Source organism: Selaginella moellendorffii, unplaced genomic scaffold (assembly GCF_000143415.4).
Source record: "Selaginella moellendorffii unplaced genomic scaffold, v1.0 SELMOscaffold_76, whole genome shotgun sequence".
Lineage (NCBI taxonomy): Eukaryota > Viridiplantae > Streptophyta > Lycopodiopsida > Selaginellales > Selaginellaceae > Selaginella > Selaginella moellendorffii.
This window is the reverse complement of record NW_003314337.1, coordinates 529589-555574: the sequence shown is the minus strand read 5'-3', so window position 1 is coordinate 555574 and position 25986 is coordinate 529589. Positions and strand designations below refer to the sequence as shown.

The window sequence follows — 25986 nt, the reverse complement described above, 5'->3', positions numbered from 1 at the left end:
ACACTTTTGGCAGCAAATGCAATGACAACCATGATGAATGGAAGTGCACATAGGCTAGCCTTGAAGTACACCTTCATATTTGTTAATTGAATTACCTAAAGCTTTAGCCATATACAGCCACATCTGGCTTCCTCCATCTGCTACAATCTGATTTAGTCAAACATAATCTTGAAATTTGAGAATCAAATTTGTTATGAAAAGTACTTGGATTCTTAGTTGGGCTTTAAGATTTAAAACAAGATGCCTCACCACAAAAATAGCATCCAATTGTACCTGTCAGCACCTTGTAAAATTGTCACATTGTTGTGTTGAAAACTTCTGGACTCTCTAAACTGGGAGGAAAATGTCCACACGAGATCTTCCTAGAAGTTTCAAATCTAATCTAGTCCCTAAATCTAAAACTACATTATAAGAAGAGTGCACTTACCTACTTGTGCCAAACCAAATAAAGACTATGAACACGTGCATGAAGGCACTAGTCCTATGCTTTTGATCCCTTGAAGGTGGTGGGTAAGTAAGACATTGCTGTGAAGAGCCAAAGAAATAGGCAGAATGATGGTGTATTGCAATGTATTTTGTATTAGGGATAAGTCTAAAAACATTCTAGATCTTACTTTTATAGTCACTGCTGCTCACATCAAGGTTAGGAATACAGTTTTAACCTTGAACCTCTCAAATTTGTGTTCCCAAACTTGAACTTCTGAGCTTGCCTTTTTCCTCTTTCTCCATGTGTAATTGATCAAGCCATGGCTCAAGTACTATTCATAGAGACAAAAAGAAAAAGTATTCAGGTGATCTCACTCGCCTCACGTGTTCTTGGGGGAGCATGGGCCCCCAGTCTTGGAGAAGTATTACAAGTGTGAATAGTATCTGAGCCATGGCTGTTCTTCATCCATTCTATACAATGGCTTTAGCTCTTGCTATTGGCATTCTTTGCATTCCTTCATTCGTGACTTCCATCCACATTAAAAATTTCCCCGTATGACACCGATTAGATACATGAAATCATTCATAACGACTGCAAGTAGAAAATTTAGGCCAGCTTGCAATCTGTAATCGTACACAATCACGTGTGTCCGACTGAGGAGCATTGGACTAAACCTTACATAACTCCCCCATGGTCCGCCATTCTTCGCCTTCATTAATGGTGGTGATGGTGACTCACAATCACCACCAACAATATTTTCGAGACTTACTATATATTACCTGAGTTGCTTCCACTTTAGAGCAAAACCTTCACGGAGACTTCCCAGTGTTCTACGACCGTAGATGGCTGGAAAGAGAAAATCAAATTCTCCAACGGTGTTCACGGAGATCCTTTTCCAGTGAACCCTATACAACAGTTTTCTCGCTCGTTTCCTCTTGTAAGCTCCAAAACTAGCTGGGAGTAGAAAATGGAATCGCTTCCCTCCAACTAAGCTAAATGATGCACGAACTCGACACACTTTGCAAAGTGATCACCTGGATTTAAAGAAAGAAAAGGAAACAGAGAATGCTTGTATCGACTTTCAGAGTACCAAGTCGAAAGCTGCTGCTGGATTTTCTCGATAGAAACCAGTCTGTTGCGTGACCTGATCAAGCTCCTCTATCCACCCGGCAGCACAAGTCTCCAAGCAATTCGCTGGTACGAGCTAAAACCATTGCAAAACTCGTTACAAGAATATTCGAAAGGGAAGGCCACTTTAAGAATCATTGTTTGTGTGTGGCGGATGCGCTCTCCAAAGTCCGACGTCGTGGAGTGATGTGTCATTGGATTTTCCAAGAAAGACGCATCGCTGGCGATGCTAAGCTGAGATTGACTAAGTTTCACTGATTTAAACAGTAACGTCGCCCGATTCTTGCGTAGCTTTCTTCTTCTCTCTTTTTCTTTTGCGATAATTCTTCCACTAGTTATAGATTATGACAGACATAGCACATTGAGCGAACAAAAAATGGAGAAAATATTTCCCGTATCTCACAAGTGTGAATGTACCAAAAACTCTACGTCATGTTTTTTCAGGTCAAAATAGTTTACCTTAATTTTTTTCGTAAAGAAAAGATTTAGAAACGTAACCAGCTTGGCGAGTTTTTAATCTCTGACTTTGAGACTTGCCACAGTACACTCTTGGCAGATTTATCATCGTTCGCCCCGTCTCGTTCTCTTCCTGAATCAAAGTTTCTGAAGAACAAGGAGACGAGATAATCTTCCTTTGGCTAGATCTCGAGCGATGGAGTCCAAGAAGTCGATGCTGGTGGTAATGATCCTGGGCGCTGCCGCCGTGAATGTGTTTGTGAGCGCTGCCGACCCCGACCCGCTGCGAGATTTCGAGGGGTCGGAAGATCTTAGCAATTTCGTGCTGCGAGATGTGTTCAAGAATGGGGTCGTGAGCAATGGACCTGGTGGCGTTCGCGCAGCGATCAACACGACACTGTTCCCAGGAATCACGTACTTTTCTTAACTCTTTGCCTTTGGAGATCCCAATCGAGGTTTTCCTTGGTTTTCTTTGCAGGTCTCAAGGGATAACTTATGTACACTTTAACTCGGTTCCCTGTGGAGTCAATCTCCCACACATGCACCCTCGAGCTTCCGAGCTCCTCACCATGATCTCTGGCGGGCCACTTCAAGTTGGATTCGTGGATACAGCTGGTAGCAAAATAAGCTCTCTCTCGATCTTATAAAGAACATATGGGGTGATTTTCCAGGAGTACCACGCATCAACCTCTTGAACCCGGGCGATATCACGATATTCCCACGGGGAATGATGCACTTTGAGATCAATGTCGGGACCAAGCCTGCGTTTTACATTTCAGCTCTCAACAGCCAAAACCCAGGAACTCTGGTAAACAAAGCTTTTCTCTTCACGTTTTTCTGATGTGTGTGTGTAGAAAAGTGGTGGTGCTCTCTTGATGATCCCGGACAGGTCCGTTGCAACTGCGCTCAACGTAGGGCTGGACATGATCCAGAAGCTCAAAGCTAATATGCTGCTATATTCCTTCCGACTCAAGTTGGCCCCGCCTGCCGTGTGCGTTCCCGGCCAAAACATCACCACCAAGATTTAAGGTCTTTTGTTTACATTGTCCACTGTAACTAAAGTGATCCATCCTTCACTTGGTTTGGCTTTTCGATGGGAACACTTATATTTAAAGGCCGACTTTGTTTCGAAGCAAGAGAATGGTCGTGTCCAAGTCTCGTGCTGCTGCTGGATTTTCTGGATGATTTACACTCTACCTACTGATTTCATTGCAGTGAATTGCTTGGGTAGCTTGATCAAGCGGTTGATCAAGTGGTTTCTATTTCAAAAACCACTAGGTAGAGGGAGTGCTGTGGATGAGAGTAGTGTTAGCAGCGGAGAGATGCCGAGGAAGAACTTTCTCCGTGTATTCAACTATATATGGATAGTACATATACATGGAACTACTGCCACGTGCTCCATTAAGTCATGCTTCGGTGATGATCAAGCTTGTTAGAGGTAAGATGACGTGGCAGTAGTTCCATGTATATGTACCATCAATACACGGAGAAAGTTCTTCCAGGAAATAATGGAGGAAATAAGACCGATCTCTCCATCTTGATCTCGATCTCGATCTCGTAGAGATCATTAGAAGTACCACGCATCAACCTCTTGTACCCAGGCGATCTCACGGTTCTCCCGTGAGGAACGATACATTTTGAGCCTCGGCTCTCAACAGCCAAAACCCAGGTAAACAAAACAACATCGCCAGGACCTTTTTGCTGAAATTATTTACGTTATTCTTTTTTCTTAATAGTTTTTGTGTTGTGTGCGTTCCCGGGACAAGGTTGTGAAGCCATGCAACTATTAGGAGCGAAGATTTCAGGCCAGCTAACACTGCTTGTAAAAGATGTAAACATAGTACTTTTTGCCACTATAGTTAACGCTTTGAGCGCCAAATAAAAAAACCTAGTACCTGATTGATCCACGACGAACGTCTTGCCTCACGCGTTGTAACGTATTTGTTCCAGTGCTGCCAAAGGAGCCAAAAACTTATTAGTCTCCCACACCATGAGGAAACAAAGACCTCACCAAAGACATCGAGAGAAAATAGCACCGATGGATTTTCCCCGTGTGGATCGCAAAGTTTCAAGGGCGCTGATTTCAATTCAGAGCCCAGCAACAGGGAACGCAGCCGCGACCTGAATTGGAACCAGCACCACCGAAACCTGCAATCCTTGGCTGCTGCAAAAACAAGCACAGGGACGGATTTTTATACACGGAGAGGCCACTGCAAATCGGCAAAAGAAAAAGAGATGTCTCCATACCACTGGAAGATGACAACATGCTCGCCTCCCGCTGCTAAACTCACGTCCGGCAACTCGCTCGAAAGCTTTGGTGGGAGTGTCGCCATGTCATCCCAGAATGTTGACACACTGTACGCGCACGGCGAGATGGTCCCGCTTTAAAGGTCGGATATCTGTATAGTGTAAACATCACATTAGCAAAGAAAGAAGAGAATCACTGAGTAGAAAAACAGAGAGGGGACAGGCACAGATTACCAGAAAGCTTTTCGAGGCTGGAGTTCCGGATATGTGTACCACCTCTGAGAGCCAAATGAAAGAGAATGTCAGTGCCCATAATAAAACTAGGAGAGGCATTTTTCACCGTCCCAATGCTGCCTCGTGAAACAAGCCCCGGAACAGCTCAACTGTCTCGCATAGATCCAGGATGATCCTACAACGTAATGCTAGTGCCCCTTTTCGTCGATGCAAGCAAACATCTTTTTTATATCCGTTGCCTGCCAAAGAGAAGCTGTAATCAAGAGAAAATCTCCTCTTAGAAAAGAAACGGACGCTTACCTGATAAGTCTTGTCACGGTGAGCGGAGCTCTTGACCTCGTTTGTGCTGCTCGTAAAAGGTCGCAGCACCCAAGGCTTCCGCTCGCTGGCCGGTTCGCTGGCTTGGAAGTTAATTTTCTGGCTTTAACACCCCCACCTGAGACAACGTAAGTCTCAGTACCGCATCCTTTTGTTATCTTTTCCAGCTTTTAAAATTCTTTTTCTTGATGAACCAGTCATACCTGTGAAAGCGAAGTGCTAGACAAAGGTGTGCACTGGATGTGTACCTCTAGAGTCCCAATCATCGGGCCCCCTTGACCGGTTCTTCACTTTCCAATGGGGTAGCTGTAAATATGAAAGTCAATAAGACCAAGCCAATCATCCAACCGAGGGACAAACGAGATGCAGTGGTACGCACGATCAGGTCACATCCAAGGCGCTCTGGAGACCTTCTCCAAGATGGATCATCCGGACAAGATCACAATCGCGCAGGTGCTGGATGCCTACGCGGATCTGACATGCCTCAGCCAGTGCAAGGCAAGAAAGAAACTGGAGTAGCGTTTACCCGTCCATTTCCTAGCACAAGGAAAAGACCGAGTCATCAATCCCCCATACTAAAAAAAATGTAAGGAGCGGTAGCGGCCTTCCTAGAAAGAAAAAGAGAGCGCACGAGTCAACTCCTAGGCACAGAAAAAAGTGTGAAATGGAGAGAATGAAAGAACAGCACCATGAATGGACAAACAGCGTTCTTGTTGCCTTTTCGCGGCCACAAAACGTATATGTATATATATATATATATATATGTATATATATATATATATATGTATGTATATATATATGTATGTATATATGTATGTATGTATATATGTATGTATGTATGTATGTATGTATGTATGTATGTATGTATGTATGTATGTATGTATGTATGTATGTATGTATGTATGTATGTATGTATGTATGTATGTATATATGTATGTATGTATATATATATATATATATATGTATATATATATATGTATATATATGTATATATATGTATATATATGTATATATATATATATGTATATATATATATATATGTATATATATATATATGTATATATATATATATATATATAAAACTAGCTATATATATAGTTAGTGTGTTTCTTGTAAATATTGTAAACTATGCTATAGTAAAAGGTTTCTCACAAACTATATTGCAATATCAACCCTTATTTTATATAGTATCATTATGAGCATATTAAAGGCTACAAAGTTGACATTTAATACTATTTTTCTTGGCACTACATTTTTTTAGAGTTGCTTCCTATTTTCCTATCCCAATTATTCACCTCAAGAAATTCTTTACTCATTTCCAGACTAAATCTTTTCTCAGGGTAAGCATTCTTAAACAATGTCTCTCTTTATGCTCACTCCTTTTATTTGTCTTTGAATTTCAAGTAGACCTTCCTACTATCGAGATTCTAGAGAATATTTTAGAAGTGAACATTCTATGTGTGAGTATTCCTGGGAAAATTCCGGAAGCAAATATTCTAGACATATTTTACACAAAACAAAGAACTTACTCCACACAATCTTGTCAATAGTCAAAGAGGTGGAAGATGCATAAGCAATTGGTGAGAGTTTGGTGGCAACACTTTGTCCAGGTGCCTTTTAATGGACAACATCTACAGAAGTTCATTCTAAAACAAAAGATGAAGTTTTTGGCATAAACACCAATGCTTTTATTTTGCAACCCAAAAATTTATATAATTATTGTGCAGCACTCTGACACACCATAGACACACTTCCCCATTTATATTATTCATGGATTAATAATAATGTTAAGAGATTTACCCAAACTAATAGGTGTCTTATGTTGATCAGGCTCGAATGTCTCATCCACAATGATTTCCTGTACCTCATTATAATACTTGTCCACAACCAAGACTTTCCCTCCACCACAGCCACAACCTTCTCTTTTTATTATCAACTGATAAAGAGAACTTTAGGGCTTTGGTTCCCTATAAGTCTTTTCAAAAAGAGGTAAAGTCTCATAACAATCTGGCATAAAGAGTTGTAGCAACAAGGATTTGGGGCATGTGGGCTGCAAGAGTTGTCTTCACTTAACCAATTTCGGTCAATGTTATGGCATCTTTGTAATTTATATATGAAAGACACAATGGGTGACCTTTGTAGAGAACAAAGTTTAGTGCTTGTCTTTGGCCTAATCGAGTTTGGGAGCACTTATTAAATTTTCCTTTATCTGATGTAGATAGATCTAATTGTATCAGAGTATATTTAAATTCAAAAGATTGTACAAACAACTTTTGACGATTCTCATGATTTATATACTCGAAGTTGGAGTTCAATTATATAAAGCTAGAGTTTTGGGTAATTCAGATTATACTACCTCTTGCTTGTAGTTCTCCTAGTTTTTGTATCTTTGGTCTGCAAAAATATGTGGGGGTGGTGCACTATGTGTGGGAGCAAGCAAGGTTATGATTGTTGTGTTGAGTATAGGCGTTAGTAATGTTCTCCACACCAATCAGCTCCTAGGCTCAAAGGGTTATGACTTTTATCTGGTGGTATAGCAAAATGTGTCTTTGTTGCAAAAGTTGGTATAACTAACAAGGTTGCCAGCCACAATATAATAGCTATGGAAACATCATGGAGGAATATTACAAGGGTTAGAGTGGTCAAGGTGCAATTGGATGTTTCTTTTTGTTGGTGAGGGGTTAAGTGGTATAAACAGTCCTTTTAGAGCAGCTTCACTCAAGCCCCTCAAGGGAAAGGAAACTATAGCCCTGGAAATGAAGTTGTGAGTGACGATTTGATGATGGATCACTGGAAATACTAGTAGGGATCGCTGCATTTGAAGCGGTCTCAGATTTGTTTGGTAAGTCCACTTTGTATGTAGCTTTCTTCTTCTTTGTTTTACTTCCTGATTACAACAGACATAAAAAAGGCAAGGCATATTATATGGGCCATGGAATATTTTTGGAATATTCTTGTGGAAGTTGGATTGCTTTCCAATCCTTGATTCAAGGACATAGGATTTGTGATTCTCAGTCCACCATCCACCATTGTTGCTTTGTTTCTTAGAAAATTTATTGCTTGCTTGGAAATTGCTTCACGCTACCTGGCAAGAGACCCATCCTTGACTTTGTTGCGGCTTTTAAGTTCTGATGCCTTGCTGCTGCAGGCCGCCTCTATGAACCCATGCAGCACCCCTGCAACAGTTGCTCTCTGTTTGACGTCTTTGAAAACAGAAAATGGAGTTTCAACTACAAACTCGACACACTTTGCAAAGTGATCACCGAGACAGAGCGGTGTACACGTGCTGCTGCTGGATTTTTTGGATACAAACCATCATTTTTAATAAACGAAGAAAGCTTCATTTCAGAAAGTCCTTAAATCATTGTGGTGATGTCTTGGTCGGGAATGCATATGGTGGGCGGGGCCAACTCGAGGCGGGGAATATATGGCAACATATTTGCCTTGAACTTTCATATCATGTTCAGTCCTACGTTGAGTGCTATTGCAGAGGACCTGTCTGGGATTTTCAAGAGAGCACCACCACTTGTCTACGCACAAAGAAATGGGGTAAAAAAAACATAGAGAATAATGAGAAAGCTTGCAAAGTTTTTTGTATACCAGAGTTCCTGGGTTTTGGCTGTTGAGAGCTGAGATGTAGAATGCAGACTTGGTGCCGACGTTGATCTCAAAGTGCATTGTTCCCACACGAATATAGTGATATCACCTGGGTACAAGAGGTTGATGTGTGGTACTCCTGGAAAATCACAGCATATCTCATTATCTCTCTCTCTCTCTCTCTCTCTCTCTCACTCACGCGCACGCGCGCTCACTCTCTCACACACACACACACACACACACACACAGAGAGAGAGAGAGAGAGAGAGAGAGAGAGAGAGATCTTGAGAGAGAGAGAGATCTTATTTCCTACCGGCTGTATCCACAAATCCAATTTGAAGTGGCCCGCTAGAGATCATCGTGAGGAGATCGGAAGCTCGAGGCTGCGTGGGAGATTGACTCCACAGGGAACCATGTGTTAAAGTGGACATAACTTATCCCTTTGAGACCTGGAAAAAAAAAGAAAGTAAAAATTAGTTATTGTGGTATCAAGCGAAGGCAAAGAGGAAGAAATATGTGTGATTCCTGGGAAGAGTGTCGTGTTGATCGCTGCGTGAATGCCACTGGGTCGATTGGTCACATCGCCATTCTTGAACACATCTAGCACGAAATTGCTGAGAGCTCTGGATCCCTCGAAATCTTGCAGCGGGTCGGGGTCGGCGGCACTCACAAACACGTTCGTGGTGGCAGCGCAGCACTCAGGATCGTCACCACCAGCATCAACTTCTTGGATTCCATCAAAGAAAGATTATGTCGATGAGATTATTTCTTCTTGAGAAACTTCGAGAAGAGTGCGAAGAGCAAAAGAGAAAATGAGAGGGAGCAAACAAGCGAATGGAAGAGATATGATAAATCTGCCGAGAGTGTGGGGTTTATATACTGTGGCAAGTCTCCAAAGTCTACATAAAAATCTCCAAAACACATGTCTCCATTTCTAGATCTATTATAGATAAAAGTATACCTCGATTTTTTGCTTGACTGGGTCTCATGTTCCAAATCCAGAGCTAGTCAATAAGAATTGGAGCCAAGAAATAGATTTTACGAATGCATACATCTGACAAACTAACCTTTTTTTATTGTTTTAGATGGAAACTACAAAGTAAAATTAGCATTTTTTCTATGTTTCAATGCTTACTTTTTTTGTGTTATCTAAAAATAGTCATAAGTATTGAATATACCTAGAATATATTTAGATATTTTGGAATATTCTAACGTATTTTTCTAAATTATAAACACTTCCTAGTATATTCATCTTTATTCTATCATATAGATTAATAAATTAAAAACTTCATAGCTCTAACTCAAACACTGAGTTCAATAGTTATTATTCACAAAGTCAATAGATGCAAACTTCAAACTTTCAGTAAACTTTATTATCATCATAAAGACAATTGATATTTTTCTTCACTTACAAATGTGATTGAACACTCATTTAATTTCATATATTCATATGGTAAAGTATATATTGAGGTTGCGTAGTATGTTTCTAGATGTGCACCACAAGATCTAAAACATGTTATATATATATATACATATAAATCAACTTCTCTTCTAGCAAAACTCTTAAATGAATCACACATTGATGAATTGAATAAAGAAATAATACTAAATAGGAATAATACTACTAATGCTCAATTGTGCATAGGTTGAGCTAGTGCAATCTAGATTATAAACTTTTGCAAATTCAACCCACCACCGCTCGCTATTAAACTTAAAATTTCCCTCTAAAAAGTCGGGCTACTTTGCTTTGAGCAAGGACATAAGGTTGGAGAAGCGGTGCTGCAGGGGCATGCTCTCTTCCTGTAGCTCCTCCTGTAAAACATGACAAGCACAAGAAGAAAAATCAGAGGCCAGGCCAGACTTGATCAACCTCGAGCTGCCGGGCTGATGGATTGCGCGGGCGCTGTAAGATGCAATTCCTGTGCAGCTCGTACGGGTACCGATAAGCCCGATCTGTGCTGCTGTCAAGGGCCTCCTCAGCCCTGTCTCCCCGCCGCCGCTGCTGCTGCTTGCTACCGTTACGCTAAATCAAAAACAAAGGAGGAGGAGGTGGCTTACCGGCTGCAATTGGTTGGCGGCGAGAGTGGTCCAGAGGAGAAACACCGAGGTGGGGTGAGTGGAGCGAGAGCGAGGGGCGGGAGGCGGGTTGGCCGGTGTAGCGTAGTAAATCTTCTTGTGGGCAAGCCATGGCCTGACACATCGGCGCAGCTTCACTGGGAGCTCCGGATGCGGCCGCGGGTAGGGCAAATGCCGCGGCATCTTTGTTTGCACCCAAATTTCTGGCTAGAAGTACAAAGATGAACGAGCATTTTAATGCTTGCGCTTCTTATCTTGTGCCACCTTTTTCTTTCTCTTTTTCACGGCTTTTGGCGTCTTAGTTTTGCGGGCTTCTCGCTGTTCTTCCTTCACTTTCTTCTTGTGCTCTTTCCTGGCTGATCTCCGCTCCTCCCGGCTCTCCTTATTTGCGTCTTCTTCCTCGGAGTCTTCTTCTTGGTCGCTGCTATCACTGCTTGAGGAGGCTGCTTCCGAGAGTACTAGCTGCTCAGTCTCTGCCTCTCTTGTCGCCGGTTGCTTCTCTTGTTTTTCAAGTAAAGATGGAACTTTGCGAACTCCGGACAGATCTTCTTTGAGTCCCGTGATTGTCTGGTAGTAAATCCCCTCTGTGTCGTTACCCGTCGCTATGCGCTGGATATCTCTTTCGTAATCCTGGACTTGATCTAGAGTCCGAGGGATAAACGCCTGGCGTGGAAAACCGAAGCTCAGATTCCAACCAAGCGCAACACCCTACTTACTTGAACGAAGACGGCATCCGCAACGTCGTCCGCAGTGGAGGAAATCCTTTCCTCGATTCGCTTTTGGATCTGGAAAACGCATCTAAGGGGCAAGCTTCAGGCGAACAAAACACTTACTTCATGAAGATAAGTTTCCACTTGGTCGTCGTTTATTGACGGGTCCACTATGAAATCAAACAGCTCCCTCACGGTCATGACGGCTACACCTCCTTTCTTGAAAAAATCCTACAGAGATTGGGTTAGATCGACTACTCACACATAATAATCCTCACGTTGACATGGACGCAATCTTGCCTGAGGAAGTCCAAGGCTCGGGGATGATCGAGGTCCACTGATTGAGAGACATCAATAATATAAAGATGGCCCTGTCACAAAACGTTTACCAGACTAGCTTCTCTTAAAACATCGACTTACCTCGTGATATAGCACGTTGTATTCACTAAGATCACCGTGAACTAACCGACACCTTTGGTACATGGTACGCATTATTTGTACAATCTACACAAATTACATGAGGAAACTTGGGGGAGAAAAAAACATACAAAGAAAAGACTGACCTCCAGATAAGATTCACGGTACTTCGTATCCGAGAGCGCTGCATCTTTTAGACGTGGGGCTGCCCAGCCATCCCTTCCTGTCATACAGAAACTAATTCAGTGAAAGGAACAATCTAATCTGCGTCATACGACTTGCCTATGAAATCCATGACTAGAACATGGAGTCGCAGGACAAGAGGAGATGGTGCTCGAATTCCAGAAGCTTTGAGCCTGTTATGTAACGTAACCGTTAAGAGAGACCAGAGAAAAATGAGGAAGAAAAAAGACCTCAAGAGATTTCGCATTTCTTTCTCCGCCCACGTCTTGACCATTTTTCGTGGATTATGCTTAGAATAACCATGCCTGAACCGAAAGTCTCCTTGCACATACTTATCCCGATCTCTGAGATTTCACACGTCATGTACCATAACGATTTGGTTCTAGACTTACTTGAAGACAAGGATCGAAGTTTTATAAACCTTTACAGCCAGTTCTTCTCCACTCTCTGTAGTGGCATGATACACGTTAGCCTGTAAATGAAACAGCAGAAGATTGAAACTTAAGAAAACACAGTTGCAAAAGCTTGCCTCTTTTCCGGTGGAAATGCAGCCATTGATATCATGAAAGACTCCCCGATTTAACATTTTGAAAAGCACCATTCGAGTTCGAGGGTCCAAAACCTGCAATCTTTGTCATAAGCAAGAAGAAAACATGATTTTTTTTTACTTGTTCCACAGTAGCTCTATCAGACTTTTCGTGAACGCGAACTCGACCTTCAGCTTGCTTGCGCACATTATCGCGTACCATTGTCGTGACAGAATTTGACATGACTGCATTGGTCTGACCTTCCCATTCCTAAGCCACGTAAAAGCAATGTAAAGAGAGAGAGGAAAAAAATAACCACTATCAATGAGTTACATGCAAAGGTCCGGCGCGTATGTGTGACAAAAACCTTTGATTTTGATTGTTTCGCGGCTGGAGCGCATTCCTCTGGAGAGCATTCTCGACACCTCCATTCGCATTTGGTCGATAATGGAACGAAGAATCAACAGCTCCACCTCTAGCGCCTAAAACACAAGGAAATTTCGACACAAAGACCCCTCAAACACCAATCCATACCTTCGTGGACGTCGAGCCAGTCCAATGCACCCGCGAGATCCTCTTCCTCCTCCCATTCCTCATCGTCCAGATCGGCATCCACGGATTCATCGCAAGAATCGGGCAATTCCACCTCGGGCGCGCCCGCCATCGCTGCCCAGGAACCCTAAACCCCTAAATCCTAAATCACTTAAACAAAGCTATTGCGAATGTTCTTCGCCTACGCGCGCTTTAAGTTTGGCGAGCGAATGTGGGTGGATTCCACATCAGGAGCGCTCTGAAATTTCTCCATCCTTTTGATCTCTTGACCGATCGTACGAGAGCGATCGGTCTCTCCTCCTTGGATTTATTTAAACAAGAGTGGAATCGATAGCCACAGTCGGAGTTTTGAGAGCTTTTGGCCATGGATTCCACGCTATTCTTCTTCCTCTTCTTCTCCCTGGTTTTTCTCTCGATGGTTTCTTCGCATCCAACTCACAGCGATTGCAACTCCGAGTCGGTCTCGCTTTTTTCTTGCTTCCCTCTCCTCCAGATGCAAAGCAAGGAAATCCCCGACGACTGCTGCGTCCATCTCCAAAACTCTCTCGCCGAGAATCTCCCCTGCCTGTGCGATCTCATCCACAGCGGCGGACAGTACTCGATCAACGAATCCATCGCCATGGAGCTTCCACAAATGTGTGACATCCACAACTTTGATTCCAGCACACAGTGCTCGTCAAGCAACCATGGTTTGTGTCAAGAACTTAGATCTTTCGTTTGGATGGTATGAAAAAAATCTGGTTTTTTTTCTTCCAGCTCCTCCGTTTGTAGCTGGGATTTCTTCCGTCCACCATCCGCCGCCACCACCGTTCTTCCAGCCTTTTGGATCGTTCCCAAATTTTTCTAGCAGCTCAAAGTTTGTGCCAGTGATCCTTTGGATTGCGAGCATTGTCACGACGATCTTCCTGTACTGAAAGAGTGAATAGCAAAGAAAAGTTCTAGTGTCAAAGAATGTTCTATAACCAAAAGCTAGAGCTAGCTATGGCGGATTTTCGAGCTAGACTAGTCATGCTATCACACACCTCTGTCACAGTATCACTTAACAAAAAATAAAGTATGGTTACAAGAAGATGCTTATCCAATGACAGGAAGAGCATATAGTTTTTCGAAAGGACGAGCAAGCGGCAGCGCATTGCCCTAATCCATTCCTCGCAGCTCAGCTCGATCGAGAGCGATGGCGCAATCGGCCGCCAAGGTTGCCTTCATCGGTCTGGGAGCGATGGGATTCGGCATGGCATCGACGCTCGTTCGTTCCGGATTCCAAGTCCAGGGATATGATGTGAGTGATCGATCGATATTATCGGTTTCTAGTGGTGAAATGTGGGAATCTCTGCAGATTTCGGAGCCGGCTATGCAGCGATTTTGCGAAATAGGTGGATCCTCCAGCTCCAGTCCAGCCCATGCAGCTCAAGGTTTTGTGTGAACATTTTTTGTTTCATTTCTTCTGACTGCTAATTTCGATTGGAGCGAGCAGACGCTTCGATTCTGATTGTTATGGTGACCAATTCGGATCAAGCTGACGCTGTTCTTTTTGGATCGAACGGAGCTGCCGCTGGTAATATCATCCAAGCAAATTCTAGTTCATTTTTTTCTTGGCTGTTTCTTCTTGTAGTTGTTCCTGAAGGAGCAGTCATTGTAATTTGCTCAACCGTGGCACCTGGATACATCCGAAAGCTCGACAAGAAACTGACAGGTGAGTGCTACTTTCTAGCTGGAAGTCTCTACCTTTCTAGCTTATCATTCTTTTCCAGAAAGAAAACTCTACCTGGTGGATGCACCAGTTTCTGGTGGTGTCGCGAGAGCAGCTAACGGAACGCTCACAGTATGCATTACTTACATTATCTGCAATTTTTTTGGTGTCTAAAACTCTGGGACTGTCAGATTATGGCTGCAGGATCGAAAGTAGCTTTTGACAAAGCTATGCCGGTTCTTTCAGGTGAAATGATATTTTGATAAATATGAGCACTAACTGGTTGTAAGTTTTAACAGCTATGAGTGAGAAACTTTACATCATAGACGGTGGCATTGGAGCAGGAAGGTTCGTTTTCCATCTTTTATAACTACATTGCTTTACACTTACCTTTTTTCCTTTTGCAGTTCTGTCAAAATGGTAAACCAGCTACTTGCAGGAGTCCACATTGCTGCATCTGCAGAGGCAATGGCCTTCGCAGCTCGCGTGGGATTAAATACAAGACTTGTATACGAGGTTGTGTCACATTCATCGGGGAGCTCATGGTGGGTGTTTACTTTCTTACTTACACGTTTTTAAGCTGGCTAATGCAGGATGTTCATCAATCGTGTGCCGCATATGCTGGATGATGATTATTTCCCTCATTCCGCTCTTAACATATTCGTAAAAGACCTTGTAAGCGTTGTCGTGCCCGAGCCTGCACCTTTTGGTAGAACTTAAGAACTTCGATTCAACGCATTTTCCTTACGTTTTACTTTCAGGGTATTGTCTTATCTGAAGGGAGGGAACACGTATTTCCACTTCCACTGGCTGCAGCAGCTCATCAACAATTTTTACTGGGTAGGAACAGCTGCTTTCCACTGATGTTGCTGACTATGCCTACACTTATCAGGATCATCATCTGGGTATGGTCGTGAAGACGATGCTGCAGTTGTCAAGGTCGTTCCGTTTCTCGCATTTGCATAACAAGGCTTCTGTGCTTGCCGCCAGGTGTGGGAGAAAACCGCAGGGATTAAAGTGTCTTCTCCAAACATTGATTCTCTTAAGACACCAGAAGATGATGGCCGTCCAGAAAAAATTGCATTTATTGGACTCGGAGCCATGGGCTTGCGCATGGCTTCTAGGCTCGTTGCTAAGAAGTTTTCCGTCTGTGGCTTTGACGTAAGTCCTTTTATAGAAGTCCTTTCTTTGAAAGTTCATTTACAGGTGTCAAAGTCCGCATTAACGAAATTTGAAGAAATTGGGGGTCTTGCTGGCAGGAGCCCCGCAACGGCCGCAAAAGGTAGCAATGAACATGCAAACTAAAGCTATTGACTTCGATTTTCAGGTTCTCAGGTTCTATTTATCATGGTTGCTACTGAAGACCAAATAGAGAACGTTCTGTTTGCTGATGATGGAGCATTGTCAGGTAAGATCTAATACGTGGCTTCATGACGATCAAAACACATTTTTTGTGTTTTACAGCATTGACTGCTGAAACGGCCATTGTGATATGTTCCACTGTATCTCCTGATTACATTACAAATCTCGGAACTCGGCTCGAAGGTAATGAATGCATTCTACAAGTTCTCCGTAACATGCTGTTATATAGATCGAGGCATCCATATGGTGGACGCTCCAGTCTCAGGGGGAACAAAAGGAGCAGCAAATGGATCCTTGAGTGTAATATCAGTTTGGTCGTTTTTTGTATGGCTAACTATCTCGACTCTCATGCAGATAATGGCTAGCGGTACGAACGAGGGTTTGAAGATGGCGTATCCCGTGCTTTCAGGTACATAAGACATAGGCTATTTGATGGAACTGAAATGTGCACTTGGCAATGCACTGATGCAGCACTTGGGGACAAGCTATATTTTATTGGAGGCGGTGCTGGAGCTGGCAGGTGTGGTCAATAACATACAATTGTGGCTTACTTATAATTACGAGTTACATACAGCACTATGAAGATGGTAAACCAGCTTTTAGCGGGTATCCACCTTGTTGTTGCAGCAGAGGCCGTAGCGTTGGGGGCTCGTGCAGGGCTTGACACACAGCTGGTTTTCGACATAATCTCAAATGCTGCCGGAAGTTCATGGTAATTTTCATGTTTTCCTTCAATACTGGCAACTAACTTTTCACTGCCTTTTGAAAGGATGTTTGTCGACCGTGTTCCGCGCATGCTAAGTGGTGATTACTCTTCACACTCCAACCTAGATACTTTTGTTAAGGATCTGGTACGAAGTCTTTTTGTTTTTAGATTCTTCTAATTTTTTTGAACAAACTACAGGGAATTGTTCTTGATGTTGCCAAAAAGCTGTGTATAGCGGTTCCGCTGGCTTCTGCTGCTCATCAGCTTTTTCTAGCGGGTAAAATTATGGTATCTTATGAACTTGTACGCTAAGTTTGTTAACAGGTTCCGCTTCCGGCTGGGGTAAGCAAGACGATGCAGCTGTTGTTAAGGTACATTTGAATTGTAGGGCGTCCTTGAAAATGTAAAGGATATATATATTTTTTTTGCAGGTCTATCAGCAGCTGTCCGGTGTAAACGTTGCTACGACCAAGAGTCAAGCAGAAAGCAGTGATCTGAAAGCTAAATCTGCATCTTTACTTCCAATCATTGCCAAGGATGTCGCCTTTACGAATTTGCCAGAGGAATATCACGAGGATCCGATTGAGGCAATATGCCATACAAAACGTGAAGGAAAAGCAAAAGTTCTTGTTGTTTTGGATGACGATCCTACTGGAACACAAACGGTACACGATGTCACAGTTCTGACAGAGTGGTAAGCCATATAATTTGATCTTCCATATCTCCTCTCATTTGGGATTGTTTCAGGGGCATTGAGTCCATAAAGAAAGAGTTTCAAAAATCTCCTGCTTGCTTCTTCATACTTACCAACTCCAGAGCTTTGAGCACTGGCAAGGTGAGTTATAAAACTCTACACTGGTCTACTTATGACGGTGGTGGCAGGCAGTAGAGTTGACAAAAGCGATATGTCGCAATGTTGACGCTGCAGCATCTTCTTGTGGAAACGTTGGTTACACTATTGTGCTTCGCGGCGATTCAACTCTTCGCGGTCACTTTCCCGAGGTAAACTTTCTTGAACGGAAGGAAAACAGGTAAGAATAAGTGACTGTCTGAACCTTCGTATTTCAGGAAGCAGATGCAGTATGTGATGTTATTGGAGAGTCAGATGCATGGATAATCTGTCCATTTTTCTGGCAAGGAGGTCGCTATACTATCAATGATATTCATTATGTTGCTGATGGAACTATGTAAGACTGAGCATGCGCGTTCTAGTCATTGATTTTTTCTTTCTTGTAAGGCTTGTGCCTGCGGCACAAACGGAGTTTGCTCAGGACTCCGTTTTTGGATACAAGTCATCAAACCTTCGCGAGGTGACATTTCGTGATTTCTTTTGAAATTTGATGGTGATTCGTAAAATGCAGTGGGTGGAAGAAAAAACTAAAGGTCGAGTATCCTTTGGAGATGTAGCTTCTGTTTCTATTGCTACAATTCGTAAAGGAGGCCCCTCTGCCGTATGTGAACAGCTATGTAATCTCTCGAAGGTAGCAGTCTGTTTTACATCTATATTCAGCGGCAGTGATCTGGACTCTTACAGAATTCGATTTGCGTGGTGAATGCCGCTAGCGAAAGAGATATTTCCGTGTTCGCTGCTGGAATGATCCAAGTGAGTGTTTGCTGCATGCATCTGTCAGCTTCTAACCTCGTGCATTCTAGGCTGAGGGAAAAGGAAAACTTTTTCTTTGTCGAACAGCTGCAGGTTTTGTGTCTGCCCGGATTGGGCTCAGGTCCAAGCCACCCGTTACTCCAGTGGACCTTGAAGCAGACAAACAAACAAGCTGGTTAAATGGTGGCCTTATAGTTGTGGGATCCTACGTGCCTAAAACTACAAAACAGGTTTGTCTTCCTTGGATTCACTCACAACAAACTTTGTAAGCCTTCAGGTGGAAGAGCTGAAACTAAAACGAGGAAGTTCTCTCCAGTCTCTAGATGTAAGTTTCAGTGTAATGGATCGAGAACTAGCGTCGTTGTTTTTTCCAGGTTAGTGTTACTGCTGTGGCCATGAGTGCAGACAATGTAAGAGATGCAGAGATTGCTAGAGTATCTAATGCGGCAGATGTGTTTCTATCGGCCGGACAAGATACACTAATCGTTACAAGCCGTGTCCTTGTAACAGGAAGCAGTAAGTTTTAAGAAATGTTTTGATCAATGACACATTTTGTTTCTTTCAGGTAATTTAGAGAGCCTTGATATTGGAAACAAAGTCAGCTCAGCATTGGTCGAAATTGTTAAGCGTATTCATACTCGTCCCCGGTACATAATTGCGAAGGTTAAAAACTTAGTGGTCATCATCATTAGCAGTCCACATAACGACGTTCTTACAACAGGGTGGCATAACGTCGTCGGACCTGGCAACAAAGGCTATGGGCGCGAGCCGAGCAGAAGTTGTGGGGCAGGCATTAGCAGGAGTACCTATGTGGAAGCTTGGACCTGGAAGTCGGCATCCTGGAATCCCGTACATAGTATTTCCGGGTGAGTTTCTAATTTGCCGTTCTTTTTTTCTTATGTCTGTAAGCCGCAGGGAACGTTGGAGGAGTGGATGCTCTTGCCACTGTTGTGTCTCGCTGGGCAAGACCGAAACGAAAATCAACCAAAGACATTCTTATGGTAATATTTTAAAGCTTGAGAAGTCACTCAAAAAGTGTTTCCTCCCTAGGATGCTGAAAGTGGAGGATATGCGGTGGGAGCTTTTAATATCTACAATTTGGAGGGGGCGAAAGCTGTGATAAGTGCGGCTGAAGCCGAAAAAAGTCCAGCTATCCTGCAGGTGATTACGCTCCTCTTTAACAAGCAGCTCTTATTCACTTTGTTTATGCATTTGCAAAAGATTCATCCAGCTGCTTATCGGCATGGTGGGCGGGCTTTGGTGGCCTCCTGCACTGCTGCTGCAAAAAGTGCTAACGTACGTAATTCTGTTCACTTTTGGCTTTCTTGAATAAGTTAACAATCCACAATCGCATACAGGTGCCTATAACTGTTCATTTCGACCATGGCAATGATGAAGCAGAACTTATGGAGACCTTGGAGCTGGTAAAGCGACATTATCACGATTCTCTTTTTCCATGTACAAATGTTTTTTTACAGGGATTCGATTCAATAATGGCTGATGGGTCGCACCTAGCATTTGACGACAATGTGGCATTTACCAAGCGTATAGCATCGATGGCACATTCAAAGGGCCTCGTCGTAGAGGCCGAGCTCGGCAGGCTCTCGGGAACAGAAGACGGTCAGACCGTCGAAGAATACGAGTCGAAGCCCACCGATATCGATCAGGTTGGCCTCTCGTTTACAAATTCCGCTAAAACTTTCAACTTGTCGTGGGGTTTTCTTTTTCTCTTCCAGGCGAAAGAGTTCCTGGAAAAGACTTGCGTAGACGGACTTGCTGTGTGCGTCGGCAATGTCCATGGGAAGTACCCGGCAAGTGGACCGAAACTGGACATGGAACTTCTCAAGGTTTGTGTGTGCCACGCTCTCTGCAATTTGTATAGTATCCCGACAGATCAATCTGATAAGTTTGACATGCAGGAGCTGAGAAAGACGGCTGCTGACCGTGGAGTGCTCCTTGTCTTGCACGGAGCTTCGGGCCTACCAGCAAGCATGATCCAGGTGACGGAAAAAAAGACACTCTTTTTTGATTTCGAAGCTTTAATCCAATCCAATCCAATGCTACAGGCCTGCATTGACAACGGTGTACGCAAGTTCAACGTAAACACCGAGCTCCGGACGGCCTACACGGAAGCAATCGTGAGCTGCTCCGGAAAGAGAGACATTCTGGAGATGATGAAGCGCGCTCAATCCGCCATGGAAGCTGTAGCGGCGAGCAAAATGAGGAGCTTTGGCTCATCAGGGAGATCCCCGGGCATCATGAGAGAATGAAGAACCAAAAGAGCACAGAGGTAGCAAATAATGGGGAATCCAGAAGTGACAATCAAATTGGTGATAATCATCATTCCCGTGGAACTTGACGAATGATCGATCCAGCTCACAGTGAGCTTTGTCAATCGTGGACTTTGAGAAGAAGTATATCAGATTTGGATCTCTTGGATGGTTCGCAGGTAATGACGTGAGTGGCGCGAAACTCTCGTGAATATGCTGTGACCAGCAGTGCCAGACAAAACGAATCTTTGGATTTTAAATTTTAAAAAAGATCCCTCCAGAATGGCGGCTGGACGCCACTCCAGCCGCAATTTGGAACGACCTGGCCAAACTTCCTCGCAAACCAGGGTAAATCCCCACACCTAATAAAAATCTCCAAGGGTTTTAGAGATTTTCCTTCCAAGCAAAGAAAGCGAGAGCGAGAAAAGAAAGAGAGAAGAGCGCGAGAAGAAGAAAGTGGTTCTTGATTGGATCTTCAAGCAAAGGTATCTCTATTTCATCCATCCAAGTCAAATGTGTCGAGGGCTTAGCGAGCCGATCGATCCTCCTCCCGGCGACTACTCGGACGATGGCTGGCTGCCCAAGTGGCTGCTGGACTGGGAGATGGACGTCGAGGACTTGAATTCGCTGCCGCCGCCGCCGCAGATGGAGCTGAGCCCGGACGATCTCTTCCAGGACGAGCTCCTCCTCCAGGACGCCATCTGGTCAATCTCCTCGTCCAGCGCCTCCAGCAATGCGGCCTCGCCCATGGATTCATCGCCCATCACCCCCAATTTCCAGCAGATCGAGCAGACAGTCCAAGAAGAGGAGCGCCGCCAACAACCGCCGCCACCCCCGCAAGTGGACGAAATCCCCGCCAAGATCCCCAAATTGGAAGCGCAGGACGCCAATGCGGGTTCTCTACTCCGCCAATTCGCTCGAGAAGAGCAGAGGCAGACCGATCCAGCGCCCGCGATCGTGGAAACCCAGGGCGGCGAGTCCAAGCGATCCAATCCCGCCCAGCCGATCAAGCACTACCGCGGCGTGCGCCAGCGGCCGTCCGGCAAGTGGGGCGCGGAGATCCGAGACCCACAGCAGAGGGTCCGGCTGTGGCTGGGCTCGTACGGCACCGCCGAGGCGGCGGCGCTGGCGTACGACGCCGCCGCCAGGAGGATCAAGGGGAAGAAGGCCAAGCTCAACTTCAAGGACGAGGAATCGCTGGCGTACGCCAAGCTCCACCACCCGCCGGCGGCGCTGAGGAGCAAGAAGCGCGCGAGGCGGTGCACGAGCGGCGATGGCGGCGGCGGCGGCGGCGGCGGGGACGGCATATTCCAGACATATACCCGCGGCTACGGGGATATTCTGGGCGCGCTGGAGGATATGCCCCCGGCTCTCAAGGACAAGTTTGCGCGGTTTCTAAGCGGCTGCTACGATTCCAGCAGCTAGAGTGTGGATCGCGATCGAGCGGAAATGTAAATAGGATGAATCCATCATTCCGGGGACTTTTTTTTTTCACCAGATGATTAGTTGGAGACAGCGCACACGAGGGTCGCGATCGTGTTGTCAAAGTGAATAACACTTGGTTTGGTTGTTTAATCACAGCCAACCAAGCCGGCAATTTGCAATCTCTACGTAACCCTTGTCACGCTCCAGCCAGACTTGACTATAAGATGCGAAAGCTTTTGTTTGATTTTGTCACGTATATTATTGCCAGCGGGCAATGTGACAATCTCTACGTAACTCTCTGTCACGCTCCTCCTCCAGGAAATCCTGCGCTTGTGAGCTGCTAGGATTTGTCCTCTTGGTTCTCTTCCTGAAACTTTGAGATTTAACATACCAGATCGAATTTTCCTATCAGTGCCTGGATCACAGCTGGTGCGCAGATCGGTGCCACGAAGTGCCTATCAGACTTTTTGTCGCCAAATCCCCGGGCCGCCAGGAGCAAGTTGACGATGTGTACGCGCTCTTGAAGTGGATGCGGTCATGGATCAAGAACCTTTACAAGATAACTTCGCGACCACAATCGACCGAAAGAGGATCAAAAGACAATGCACCGTTACATTGGCCGTGCAGATTTTTGGCGTTTGCCCTAATTCCTTAGCACCACCGCAGCCTACAAAGCGACAGGCAGCGCATGCGCGCGCGCTTGTAGCAAAATTATGTTCGCCGATAGCTATCCACGAAAAGCTGTTGGCCCCCCCTTTTTCCTCTGGAGATTGGATGGGCGAATCTAACTATCAAAACGATAAGGTTGCCCGTGCTAAGCGCGCAAAAAAGAAAAAATAAAAACAATATATACACCTCTCCAACGTTTCCATAGCGCCGACAAATTCATCCAACTCCCACGTGTCGAGAAATCCCTCTCCAGGCACCAAATACGTTGCACTCTACGAAGCTTCTCCCAATATGCACCGTCTTTACCCCGAAACAAGGCTCCATTCTCCTCCCTCCAGAAAAACGATTAAAATAATGGTGTACGGTACGAGCCCCAGCTAATGGGCCATGCGGTCACAAACTCCCGCCGTCCGTGCTCCGCCGACACCCAAAGATCCAAAACACGGCTTGGCTGCCCGCCACGTGGCGAGCGGCAATTGTCGGCGCTACGGTGGCTTTGTAGAGTTTGCGGATACCCTGTCCATATGGTTCTTGTGTACCTACAAAAAGAGAGGTAGCTCGGGATGGCCTATCGCTCTCTGCCACGCGGACCGCCGCTGGCCACGGTGGACGATGCTTGGTTACGTAACCGGCGTAACCGGTGTGTGTGGATGCTTAAATCTTTCGGTCTCGCATTCTCTTTCTAGGGTTCTTGAGCGTCCTTCGCTTTGGCGGAGTTTTTTTTCTGCCAGAGCACTGGGCTGCAAAGTCGGTGTGTGTGGAGGCGGCAGAAAAAAAAGAGAGAAAAAATTGGACTGCGCACCAGCTGTGATCCAGTGCTCCCGCCTCTCTGCTTTGAGTGTCATCCACGGCGCCTACTTTCTCTTCTCCAAAATCTCCCCCCTCCTAGCATCCATCGAGCGATCCATGTAGCTGTTCCATTGCGCCATCGATCCCTCGATCGATAATCTCTCGATTCTCATTGAAATATCTCAAGAACAAGAGGGAATTCAAGGATTGTGCGCGACTTCCAAGCGATTCCAGGGATGGAGAACAAGAAGCCACTTCTCCCCCACAACAAATGGCTCCATCTTCCATCGGAGCTCCACGAGAAGATCTTCGCGCTCCTCCCAATCGCCGCAATCACTCGCTGCCGCGCCGTGTGCCACACCTGGCGATCGATCCTCCTCTCCCCGCCCTTCCTCCAGCACTGGGCGCGCATCGCCGCCCCAATCCCCTGGTTCCTCATGTTCCGCGACCACAAATTCCGTGCCTACAGCCCCGCCCTGGGCACCTGGCACGACATCCCGGCCGTCAATCCCTCCGACCACGCCCTAGATCTGACGTGCATTGTCGCCTCCGCGGGAGGCCTCTTGTTCTTGAGCTCCCAGAAGAAGAAGAAGGGCTCGCCTCCACTCCTCCTCGTTTGCAATCCCCTCACAAAATCGTGCCGCATCCTCCCGGGCCTCTCCCGGATCACGCTCATCTACGTGATGGGGATGATGGAATCGGGCTGGAACTCGTACAAGATCCTCGTCGCTGGGGTTGCGAGCTCCTCCTCGCAGGAGCTCATCACCGAGATCTACGACTCCGCCAGCGGCGGGTGGGAGTGCCAATCCTCGGCGCGGCTGGACGCGTTCCAGGATTTCTCCGGGATGCGCGCGGTCTGGAGCGATGGCTTCTTCTACTGCCTCTCAGTGCCGCCTTACAAGCTCGTCGCCTACGACATGGGCAAGCGTTCCTGGATCACGCTCGATCACGCGCAGCAGCTACCGGCGCTGGCCATCCCCAACCTCGCCAGCGCCTCGCTGCTCGTGTGCCGCGGCCGATTGGTCATGGCCGCCAAGATCACCGGCGCCGCGGCTAGCAAGAGGGTCCGGATCTGGGAATTCGACGCGCAATCGTGCCACTGGAAGGACGCCATCGCCAACAGCGATCCCGTCCTCCAGGAATTCTGCAAGTGCGTGTCCTATTTCATGGCGCTCCAGCGGCCGCGCGGCCTGGATTCCGTGTGCTTCAATAGCTGGTGCCGGTGGAGGACGCTCATGTACGATGTATCGCAAAAGAAGTGGCACTGGCTGCCCGAGCACTGCGGGAGATTCAAGGACATGCTCAGCGGGCTCACCTACGAGCCCACATTCTTGGCCAGAGCTTGACGAAGAACCCTAATTACGTCCACGTGGCTGATCAAGGAAGAGCCAAGTGTTGGTATTTTTTAATCGAGGATCGCTTCAAAGGAAAAACTGTCAATAGTTTCTGCGATTCCACACTTTTACAATAGCTATTTTTCACCGAAAGTTTTCACCGAAAGTACATCTATACTGAAGAACAGTGCTTGCTTCCGTATCTTTTTTCTTTCTTGGTTCATCCATAGTACATGAACGTCGAGCCTCTGGATCGACGCTTATAAATTCCTGTCAAGTTGGATGGTGGAAAGCTGCAAGACAACCAAGGCAAGAGGAGCTTGATGTAGCAAAACAAGACAAAAGGGAATTTAAAAAGCTGAAAGCACTCACTTGGGAGATCCGTGAAATCCCACTTTAGTTCGTCAACCGCTAGCCTCGGGCGATCTCCTCGACTTGGATGATCGCTTCTTGTCCCTCTCCTTCTTTCGCGAGTGGTCCTTGCGGCTCCTCTTGCTCGACGACGATGACGATTTCTTGCTGCGGTGATGGCGCTTCCTCCTCTCCCGGGAGCTCTCGTCGTCATCAGTCGACGTGTAGTCCCTCCGGCTCCTCTTGGAGCTGGATTTCCTGCTCTTGCTGCGATGGCTATGGTGTCTCTTGCGCTTCCTATCACCCTCCGAATCGTCACTGCTCAAGCTATCGTCCTTCTCCTCCGAGGAGTAGCGCTTCTTCTTCCGGGACGAGGATGACATCTTCTTCGCGATCGCCCTCTCCATCTCCGAATCCACATCACTGTCCGAGTCGCTATCGTCGTCGGAGTCACTACCCTTGTCGGAGTCGGTCCCCGGATGAGTCTCTTCGCGCTTTCCGCCCTTGGTGTTGCCCTCCACCGCCACGGCCCCATTGCCCACGTCCTCCTTGGCCACCGCGAGGAAATTCCTACACTGGAATGGTAGATGCCCAACTCGCTTGCATCGCCGGCAGGCGCCGCGGGGCTCGTCGCTGCTGGAAACCTGACCGCTCTGGATCTTCGCAAGCGCCAGCAATCCCTGGAAGCTATCGTAGGCATTCTCTCCTGCCGGCACCGGCGCCGCCCTCTCCCCGCCAGAGGGGTCCTTGCGATCCGGGGCGTAGGGATCATACCCGATTGCGCTCTGCCAAATCCCGTGAGTCTGTAGCGCCGCGCTGCTGTGCACGCGATTGTTGGCGGGCATGCGAACTCGCCCCGCGGTGGCCGGCATCTTGATCCGCTCTTCCTTCGCTCCGCAACAAACCCTAGCAAGG

The 25986-nt window shown here is 45.9% G+C and overlaps 7 protein-coding genes and 1 long non-coding RNA gene across 8 annotated transcripts; 5 read left to right on the top strand and 3 right to left on the bottom strand.

The window, feature by feature from the left end:
- The first annotated feature begins 2119 nt into the window (after positions 1-2119).
- LOC9641535 (putative germin-like protein 2-1) lies at positions 2120-3120 on the top strand. Its single transcript, XM_024660635.1, has 4 exons — positions 2120-2425; positions 2490-2626; positions 2683-2819; positions 2866-3120. The coding sequence occupies exons 1-4, from the start codon at positions 2208-2210 to the stop codon at positions 3037-3039; spliced, it is 666 nt and encodes a 221-aa protein (XP_024516403.1). The 5' UTR covers positions 2120-2207; the 3' UTR covers positions 3040-3120.
- Positions 3121-3795: 675 nt separating this feature from the next.
- LOC112341116 lies at positions 3796-4295 on the bottom strand. Its single transcript, XR_002990431.1, has 3 exons — positions 4259-4295; positions 4023-4175; positions 3796-3963 (listed from the first exon to the last, which is right to left on the bottom strand). It is a non-coding gene; the product is annotated as an uncharacterized LOC112341116 (long non-coding RNA).
- Positions 4296-9975: 5680 nt separating this feature from the next.
- Positions 9976-13012, bottom strand: LOC9642047 (serine/threonine-protein kinase RIO1). Its single transcript, XM_024660643.1, has 15 exons — positions 12855-13012; positions 12654-12802; positions 12462-12590; positions 12323-12415; positions 12186-12265; positions 12024-12137; positions 11893-11966; positions 11757-11833; positions 11614-11697; positions 11472-11564; positions 11317-11424; positions 11200-11268; positions 10466-11146; positions 10278-10412; positions 9976-10219 (listed from the first exon to the last, which is right to left on the bottom strand). Exons 1-13 carry the CDS (start codon positions 12982-12984, stop codon positions 10718-10720), a joined length of 1629 nt encoding a protein of 542 aa, XP_024516411.1. The 5' UTR covers positions 12985-13012; the 3' UTR covers positions 9976-10219; positions 10278-10412; positions 10466-10717.
- Positions 13013-13188: 176 nt separating this feature from the next.
- LOC112341097 (protein YLS3-like) lies at positions 13189-13934 on the top strand. The gene is made up of 2 exons (XM_024660603.1): positions 13189-13561; positions 13629-13934. Exons 1-2 carry the CDS (start codon positions 13237-13239, stop codon positions 13784-13786), a joined length of 483 nt encoding a protein of 160 aa, XP_024516371.1. The 5' UTR covers positions 13189-13236; the 3' UTR covers positions 13787-13934.
- Positions 13935-13980: 46 nt separating this feature from the next.
- Positions 13981-20665, top strand: LOC9642046. The gene is made up of 42 exons (XM_024660602.1): positions 13981-14151; positions 14209-14284; positions 14347-14427; positions 14485-14565; positions 14624-14694; positions 14754-14808; positions 14862-14910; positions 14970-15107; positions 15156-15237; positions 15324-15402; positions 15455-15501; positions 15553-15723; positions 15769-15844; positions 15890-15970; positions 16027-16107; positions 16154-16224; positions 16279-16333; positions 16396-16444; positions 16499-16636; positions 16694-16775; positions 16829-16907; positions 16955-17001; positions 17062-17324; positions 17378-17465; positions 17513-17632; positions 17699-17817; positions 17868-17940; positions 17992-18111; positions 18165-18233; positions 18284-18463; positions 18511-18558; positions 18608-18749; positions 18799-18896; positions 18955-19099; positions 19149-19234; positions 19284-19394; positions 19455-19529; positions 19592-19657; positions 19712-19900; positions 19970-20080; positions 20153-20233; positions 20300-20665. Exons 1-42 carry the CDS (start codon positions 14047-14049, stop codon positions 20501-20503), a joined length of 4182 nt encoding a protein of 1393 aa, XP_024516370.1. The 5' UTR covers positions 13981-14046; the 3' UTR covers positions 20504-20665.
- Positions 20666-21016: 351 nt separating this feature from the next.
- On the top strand, positions 21017-21928 carry LOC112341109 (ethylene-responsive transcription factor 5-like). Its single transcript, XM_024660618.1, has one exon. The coding sequence runs from the start codon at positions 21017-21019 to the stop codon at positions 21926-21928; it is 912 nt and encodes a 303-aa protein (XP_024516386.1).
- A 1261-nt stretch (positions 21929-23189) lies between these two features.
- Positions 23190-24935, top strand: LOC9641533 (F-box/kelch-repeat protein At5g15710). The gene has a single exon (XM_002986807.2). It carries the CDS (start codon positions 23623-23625, stop codon positions 24730-24732), a length of 1110 nt encoding a protein of 369 aa, XP_002986853.1. The 5' UTR covers positions 23190-23622; the 3' UTR covers positions 24733-24935.
- LOC9642045 (CAX-interacting protein 4) lies at positions 24807-25978 on the bottom strand. The gene is made up of 2 exons (XM_002986746.2): positions 25093-25978; positions 24807-25013 (listed from the first exon to the last, which is right to left on the bottom strand). The coding sequence occupies exon 1, from the start codon at positions 25941-25943 to the stop codon at positions 25125-25127; it is 819 nt and encodes a 272-aa protein (XP_002986792.1). The 5' UTR covers positions 25944-25978; the 3' UTR covers positions 24807-25013; positions 25093-25124.
- Positions 25979-25986: the final 8 nt, after the last annotated feature.